Below are 8,999 nucleotides of genomic sequence, written 5' to 3'. Positions count from 1 at the left end.
CATGTGTCACGTGACACAGACTCTGGGAAAACTGAGGACAACTGGACATTTACTCTCTACAAGAAGCACTCATTACTCATTCACTCTCATCATTAGGCACCACTCTTCCCCGTGACCCTAACCCAGTGCTTCTACATCTCCCCATCTCACCGCTGCCACAATTAATAAGGTGTATTCTCACCTCATGAAGGCCACCATAAAGTGTCTCTATGTCAAATTTTCCTCTAATTTCATTCTTTAAGGCTTATCATGCTTTGTGCTAAGTACCATATCCCTCCCAGGACAACTAGAGCCTAAAATATTGTCATCAGTGATGAATATGTGTTCTCCAGGTAAGGTGTATTGCTAGTAATTAAACAGTATTAATTCTATCAGCTTTGATTTATTCTGCTCTCTCAGTAATGAAGCTCAGTATTCTATTTTCTCTCTGCCTAGCACTGAGCAATAGAATTGGTGTTTAAGGATTATCATATAAAACTACTTTTTGGTCAGTCGGTGTTGGGGAATTTTTTCAATATATTACAAATGTATTCATTATTCCCTCGTTCATAAAAATAATTAAAAGCTATGGCCGAACACAAATACCCAGAGCACAAAAGCCTGACTGGCAGGCCACTGCCAAATTCCAAGGTTGCTAGCTTCTTAGTTTACGGGTTTCTTAATGAGAACTCGTACCTTCTCATTCAATAAAGGGCTTAGATGGACATTTCCTGCTGGTTTTCACAGGAGTTATAAAACTAAAGTCCTACACATCAAAATGAAAATGGGCTTCTGTTATTTTCTATATGTTCTTAGCAATTCAGAATTAACTTACCCTAAAATGAAAACTAGCCCCCCCCCAAAAAACCCACAATTCTTTAGAAGTGATGCCCGGGATGTTAATAACATGTGTTCACATTCTCTTAAAATATAAATAAATAAATAAATAAATAAATAAATAAATAAATAAATAAATAAATAAATAAATAAATAAATAATAAAACAAGGGAGGAAGGTAAGAGAGAAAGAAATACGAGTAGATCCAATCCATCATTGTGATATCCAAGTCCCTCCTTAGATAAAACAGACATAAAACATGTACTTTACAAGCTTCAGATGACCTTCAAGACATCTGAGTACAGTATCTATGGATTTTTAAGTATAATTAACAACTCCTGTTTTTCCATTTAAAGAATCGGGAGTTCTGCTTCCTTGACAGGCAAAAGCCAATCCATCTTGTTTTCAAATGCTAATACAAGCAATTACAAATAACATTAATTAAACTACTACAGGAGCTGTTAGATTTTGGGTGGTGGAGATTTTTTTCTTCACCTAAACTCATGACGATTCTAATTTGCAGGACGAATTGAGGACACACCCTTGGTTTGATTCATTTCTGGGACAAAGAGCTGGCCCTTGAAACCCAGCCAAGAGCTGCAGAAAGCCCCTGCTCTGTGAGGAACCCAGGGCACGCTGCAGCAACGATGCTTATTTCACCTGGTAGACCAAATGTGACAGATCATTTTATTTACAGCGCGAATATTAATTTTCTGGTTTTGGTAACGAAAATACAGTGCTCATTTGTATTGTTGTAAAACTTGTAAATATGCCCTGTAGGATAAATAACATTCAAAACAACATCCTAATTAAAAGGAAAACTCAGTTATCTTGCAAGATAATATAAGGAGGGCACATAAATTGTAAATAAGATACATAGTAAAAATGAAAAAGACGGGCTGGATAGGAGAGGAATGAAATAAGATTTGGAAATGTGCTTTTTAAATGAACACAAATTGTGAGATAATGTCTCATTGAACAATAAAAATAACAAAACAGTGGCAAAGATGTAATAGAATCTCCTATATACACCATTTTAATCTTAATATAATTTTCCCCAGTGCACCCATGTTTATTGAACTACTACGACCATTTCTTTCTCACTCTGTCCAAAGTTACCAAGACAATGTGCTTTGCTGTAAATAATTCCTTGATTATGAACATGAAAACGATCTAGAAATTGACCACAGTGTTTTTTAAAAATGACATAGTGTCTGCTCAGGGCCAAAGGCCTTATGGGAATGGCAAAGTATGGGTAGTTTCCTCAGAGAAACAGAATGAGAACACAGAAAAACACTTCCCCACTTCCTCCTCCATAAGGCAACCCCACACCTTTGTTGTTCTTGTTTTTTTTCCTTTATTCAAAAGAAGGGGAAAATACTTCTATGGCACCTGGGCCTACAGTGTGCTGGACAGACCAGAGAGCTGATGCCAAAGAAGTTCTGGATTTGGCAGACAAGATGATATGACTTGAGGAAAATCCACATCAGTGCATCCTCAGTTTCTCAGTCTGCAAAATGGGGGTGATAATATTTACCTCTTAGCTTCAAGTATGATACACAAATGAATGTTGAGTAAATACTACTCAAATATGGAGGTGAGGGTCCAAATTAGATATACGTGAAAGGTTTGCTAATGTGGACACATTACATCCAGAAGAAGCCCTCCATCTACTACTGACCCCAACTGAGGAAGCTCAGTAAAATGTTCAACTCCAATGCAACCCCATACATATCTCAGACATGTGTAGACATCTTACACTCACATAGGTCATTCAATCCATATATTTCATGTATTTCCTAGGTGTCATCAATGTTCTTATAGATCTTAAACTTTAAAAAAATACCCCAAAGTAGAGACTATGTCCTGCTTATTATTTTGCCTTTCATTGGTGTCACTCTGGAGTAGAAATTCTGTTTCTGCTAAACAACCACTCAAATACTTTTTCTTCCATTCACAGTTTAATTTGTTTTATTAATTTATTATTTTTCAAAAATAATTCATCAGGCAAGAGAAAGACATACTTGTTCGTGCATAAAGAAAATGCGCCAAATTCATCAACAAATCCATTTTATTAAATGTGTCATCAATTAATCCCTTTGTTGAATAGAATGCATAACTATATGTGACTAACTTTTAATTCTGATTTTTTATACTAAACAGTAGAAGAATTTTGGACCACATGAAAATGGATCTACAAAGCAAACAATAGCTGACATAACCAGAAAAACTAGGCTCATAAATAAGTATTCTTATAATACATGGTCCTGCTGTTAGGGCTGCAAACCATGAGCATACTATCTTTGTAAATTTTGCATTATTTTTTTCTAGAAAAATTCTAAGGATTTAAATTGAAGTTTTCAAGTCTATCTGATTTCTTAATATAAAAATCAATTTCAGTGGTTTTCTATTCTGTTTTTTTTTTTTTTAAAGCCTCAGTGATCCAAATGCAAATAGAGTAAAGGCCATCATTAAATATATCCCCAGGCATTCCATATTCAGACTTCATAATCACGGATCAGCTGGTAGGAGATGATTACAAAGGCAATTTGAGATTGTCTAAAGGATCACCAAAGCAGATATCTTTTCCAAAACCAGAGGCCTCTTCTCCAAGAGATGTGGGCCAGCCACTTTTTATGGATGTTTTTCTAGGCCATTGTTTTGGATGATCTTGGCATACACCTTGGCTGATGTGTAAGGCACTCGAGGTCTAGCAGGATCCTCAAAATCAACATGGAAGAGACCAAACCAGCTACTATACCCTTGGATCCACTCAAAGTTATCCAGAAGAGACCATGCACAATATATTTTGCAATTTACTTTATCAGTCTGGATAGCTAATTTAAAAAAAAAAAAATGAAGAAAAGAAAAGAAAAAAAGGAGGAAAATTATCATCTCTGGGAAGTTTTTTTGTGAACATACAAAAATCGCTGACAACTAGTTGGGTATCTTTCTTTTACAGAGGATCACAGAAAAAAACCTCTTAATGCTCTTTTCCAATTTTCTCTTTTAGTCAAGTAGGGGTTCCATTCAAGAAGTTAAATTACATATCATTCTAATTATTTGATTATTCATTCAATTTGATATATGTTTTATTCCTCCATTCATTTACTCAATAAATATCTTTTTCAATATCTACTACTTTTCAGACACAAAGAAACACACATACACACACAGTTTCTCCCTAGTACCTAGAATTATATTCATTAAAGACCCTGCTCAGCTCTCACTCTCCATAGATGACATGATACTCTATGTGGAAAACCCAAAAGACTCCACCCAAAAATTGCTAGAACTCAAATAGGAATTCAGCAATGTGGCAGGATATAAAATCAATGCACAGAAATCAGTTATATTATATACATTAACAATGAGACAGAAGAAAGAAAAATTAAGGTATCTATTCCATTTACAATTGAAGCAAAAATCATAAGATACCTAGGAATAAACCTCATCAAAAAGGAAAAGAATCTGTACTCTGAAAACTATAGAACACTTATGAAAGAAATTGAGAAAGACACAAAAAGATGGAAAAACATTCCATGCTCATGGATTGAGAGAACAAATATTGTTAAACTGTCTATGTTACCTAGAGCAATCTATACATTCAATGCAATCCCTATCAAAATACCATCAACTTTTTTTACAGAGCTGGAACAAATAATCCTAAAATTTGTATGAAAAGACCCCAAATAGCCAGAGGAATGTTGAAAAAGAAAACCAAAGCTAGTGGCATCACAATTCGGATTTCAAGCTACATTATAAAGCTGTAATCATCAAGACAGTATGGTACTGGCACAAAAACAGACACATAGATCAAAGGAACAGAATAGAAACCCCAGAAATGGACCCTCAACTCTATGGTCAACTACTCTTTGACAACACAGGAAAGAATATCCAATGGAAAAAAAGGTAGTCTCTTTAACAAATGGTGTTGGGAAAATTGGACAGCCACATGCAGAAGAATGAAACTGGACCATTTTTTTGCACCATACAAAAAAAGAAACTCAAAATAGATGAAAGACCTAAATGTGAGACAGGAAGCCATCAAAATCCTAGAGGAGGGCGCCTGGGTGGCTCAGATGGTTAAGCGTCTGCTTTCAGCTCAGGTCATGATCCCGGGGTCCTGGGATCGAGTCCCACATTGGGCTCCCTGCTCAGTGCAGAGCCTGCTTCTCCTTCTCCCTCTGCCATTCCCTCTGCTTATACTCTTCTATCTCTCTGTCAAATAAATAAATAAAATCTTTAAAAAAAAAAAAATCCTAGAGGAGAACACAGGCAGCAACCTCTGTGACCTCAGCTGCAGCAACTTCTTGCTAGACACGTCTCCAAAGGCAAGGGAGACAAAAGCAAAAATGAACTTTTGCAACTTCATCAAGATAATAAGCTTTTGCACAGCAAAGGAAACAGTCTACAAAACCAAAAGACAACCTACAGAAATGGAGAAGATATTTGTAAATGTCTTATCAGATAAAGGGCAGTATCCAAGATCGACAAAGAACTTATCAAAGTCCATACCCAAAAAACAAATAATCCAGTCAAGAAATGGGCAGAAAACATGAACAGACATTTCTCCAAAGAAGACATACAAATGGCAAACAGACATAGAAAAATGCTCAACATCACTCAGCATCAGGGAAGTACAAATCAAAACCACAAAGGGTACCACCTCACACCAGTCAGAATGGCTAAAATTAACAAGTCAGGAAACAACAAATGTTGACCAGGATGCGGAGAAAGGGGAACCCTCTTACACTGCTGGTGGGAATGCAAGCTGGTGCAGCCACTCTGGAAAACAGTGTGGAATTTCCTCAAAAAGTGAAAAATAGAGCTACTCTATGACCCAGCAATTACACTACTAGGTATTTACCCCAAAGATACAGATGTAGTGAAAAGAAGGGGCACATGCACCCCAATATTCATAGCAGCAACGTCCACAATAGCCAAACTATAGAAAGAGCCCAGATGTACATCAACAGATGAATGGATAAAGATGTGGTATACACACACACACACACAATGGAATATTACTCGGCCATCAAAAAAATGAAATCTCACCATTTGCAATGACATGGATGGAACTAGAGGGTATTATGCTAAGAGAAATAAATCAATCAGAGAAAGACAATTATATGATTTCACTCATATGTGGGATTTAAAAAACAAAACAGAGGATCATAAGAGAAGGGAGGGAAAAATAAGACAAAAGCAGAGAGGGAGACAAACCATGAGACTCTTAACTATAGGGAACAAACTGAGGGTTGCTGGAGGGGAAATGGGTGGGGGTTGGGGTAACTGGGTATTAAGCATTAAGGAAGACACGTGATGTAATGGGCACTGGGTGCTATATGCAACTGATGAATCACTGAACTATACCTCTGAAATATATATTACACTGTATGTTAAGTAACTGAATTTAAATAAAATAAAATTAAAAAATAAATAATAAAATATTCTTTAAAAAAAAAGAAAGAAAAGACACTGCTCAGCTTCTAAATGCAACCTCCAGATAATCCAGAAAGTCCATCACTAAGTAAATTGGAAGAGGTGATAATACTAAGGCTGAGGCAGCCCCAGCTATTACCTTGTGTCCCTATGACCAAACTGAGCCATGTATTATAATTCTGGAAATAGGACCCTAAAGTGAAAAGGATCAACATACAGCTCTGGTTGTACATATATCTTAGACTGAGTAGGCACAAAATGTTATGGCATCCCCTCTGCCCAACATCTAAACTCGGAGTGGTGTTTAAACCCTCGAAGAGCCAAAGCAATGGGCCATCTCTCCTCCAAATACACATATGCACATACACAATATTCTATATGATTTCATTTGTGGATACCCCAAAGCCTATCCATGGACTGCTATAGTAAGATGTCAAAATGTAGAGAATTTTCTAAGTAGTTTTACACTGATTTCCATCATGTTAGGGAATTTAACTCATTTTTTAGTATTTTAAACATTTTAATAAATATTATTTTAGCATTAATATTTAGTAATTAGTATTTTAATTTAATATTTCAAGTATGGCAAAAACAAAACAAAACAAAACTCTGGGGTTGCATGAATTGTTGCATTGAGCATTTCTTTTAAAACCAGAATAAGTAAATTCTATATATGGGATGCACTAATATCTATTTCCCAATGCAGAAATTAAATAAAAAGACATGTTTCCTTTACAAGATAGACATATTCCTAAATAAGTTGGGTGAAAATGAACATTCATATGATATACTAAATTTTAACAATATTAGGGATCATTCTCAACCACAATGACTCTTCTAGCATTAGCAAAGCAAGATCTACTCTACCTTTTTCATTGTAAATCTGTATTTGGGGGGTCTTTTAGAGGAACTATAACAATAAACTATGACACATGTGTACATTCTGAATCATCTTGGAATTTCTTTCTTTTTTTTTTTTTTGACTATGGATACTCCGTAGACAAAAGGTTCCTGAGCAGTTAATTGATACCTAATCCCTCTGCCTTTGTGCATGGAGGCATGCAAAGCACTGTACTTAGAGAGTGCCTTATGAATGGCCTCGAGGCAGGAATTAAGCCAAGCTAGATTGGCTTTTTTTAAATAAAGTATGGTTGGAAAATGAAATATATAAGATTCAAGCACATCAAGTTTTGCAGGAATTAAAACATGTATAGATACTCCTTCTTCTACTTGTCCACATTGCCATTTGTGTCTCCTCCCCTCTCTGTCAACCACAACTGCAAAATACCAATTTTTAAAAATAATTTTATAACTAACTTAAGTTCTGCATGGCATACATCTAAGAATTAAAATAACCAAAACCAAGTACCAGGTCAGAAAATAGCCATCTCCTTTTTCTGCCTTAGAATTCAGTCTGGGGACATGGGAGAATCTGCATAGTTTTTTTCTCATTTGCAGAACTACTGCCCGACATGAAAGCCTGCCGGGTAGAAAGCTAGACAGCTTCTGCAAACACGCACAGTCCCACGGAACATGCACAAAGGATTGATTCATATGCTCAACCAGGGGATAAAAACGATGCCTTGCCTGCTTGCAAGGGAACAAAAGGGAAATGCTGACAGGTTCATTGATAACTGCCAGGAGTTCAGCAGCAGGTACTAAAGTGCCCCAATGATCCTGGTGGGTGTCTCTGTGTTTTCATTGCAGGAACATTCAGATAGAGAGTTACGTGGTTAGGGCTGAGGAGCTGGCCTGCTGGAGTCCTTCTCATTGTGCTACCACCGGGAAAAATGACAAAACCGTGCTAGAGCCTGCATGCCTCTCCTCTTCCAATCTCAAGAACAGAAAGAGACCATCATCACATTTCTTGTCAGTGTGATTTATGAGGTCCCAAATATGAGAAGGGAAAAAATCACTTCTGTGAGTTCTCTTTCTTTCTTGAACCAGAGTTTGCAGGCAAAGTAAACACAGACTGGCAGGGACTATGGATGGGTACAAAACACACTGGGATAAAAATGACAAACATACAGAGCCAGAGTTTGGTTTTGGACTCAAAGGCCAGTGGAAAAGGCCTCACAGTCAGCAGTTTGCATATAAAGATGCAAGGAGAAAAATGTCTAAGACTTGCTAATATATCAAAGTCTTAGGCTGTTCTAATTAGAAGAACCCTGCGCCAGTGTCCATTTAGTCCAAACTAAATGGACACACACACACACACACACACACTGCCCAGGTTTAGCTGAACTGAGAAGGTTGAGGGAATAGTCTTTCATCAGACCGCCCTCATTTCTGACAAAACTACAAGTTCAAGGGGTTCCCCAAACCACCCTCAGTTTCAATAATTTGCTAGAAGAACTCACAGAACTCTCTGAAACCCGTTATACTCATAGTTGTGGCTTATTACGGCAAGGGATACAAGTCAACATCAGCCAAAGGAAGAAATGAATAGGTCAGCGACAGAAGGGCTCCAAACATGAAGCTTCAATCATCCGCTCCCCTAGGAGTCCTGGGATGGACATGTGACAATGCACAGAGCACTGCCAAGCAGAGAAGCTCACCTGAGCTTCAGTGTCCAGAGTTTTTATTGTAACTTCATTACACTGGCATGATTAATTAATTGGTTGTCCATGTGGATGAACTAAGACTCCAGGTCAAGTGATACTGTATCACCCAAAACCCCCACCTTCAGTCACATTGCTGGTCTTTCTGATGTTACTAGCCCCACCCTCAACAAGGAC

At 37.1% G+C, this 8,999-nt stretch overlaps 1 protein-coding gene across 1 annotated transcript in view; it reads right to left on the bottom strand.

Moving 5' to 3' along the window:
* Positions 1-3,450: 3,450 nt before the first annotated feature.
* The window catches only part of LOC123848987 (cytosolic beta-glucosidase-like), a 96,669-nt gene continuing 91,120 nt past the window's right edge, over positions 3,451-8,999 (bottom strand). The window contains 1 exon segment of the mRNA XM_064581934.1: positions 3,451-3,653. Coding sequence (XP_064438004.1) covers positions 3,451-3,653 — 203 coding nt within the window.

The sequence above is a fragment of the Mirounga angustirostris genome, unplaced genomic scaffold (genome assembly GCF_029215605.1).
Source record: "Mirounga angustirostris isolate CCGP_5_RB_7025 unplaced genomic scaffold, mMirAng1.0.hap1 SCAF_2, whole genome shotgun sequence".
Taxonomy (NCBI): Eukaryota; Metazoa; Chordata; class Mammalia; order Carnivora; family Phocidae; genus Mirounga; species Mirounga angustirostris.
Note: the sequence above shows the minus strand (reverse complement) of the source record. Positions and strands in the feature narration are given on the sequence as shown.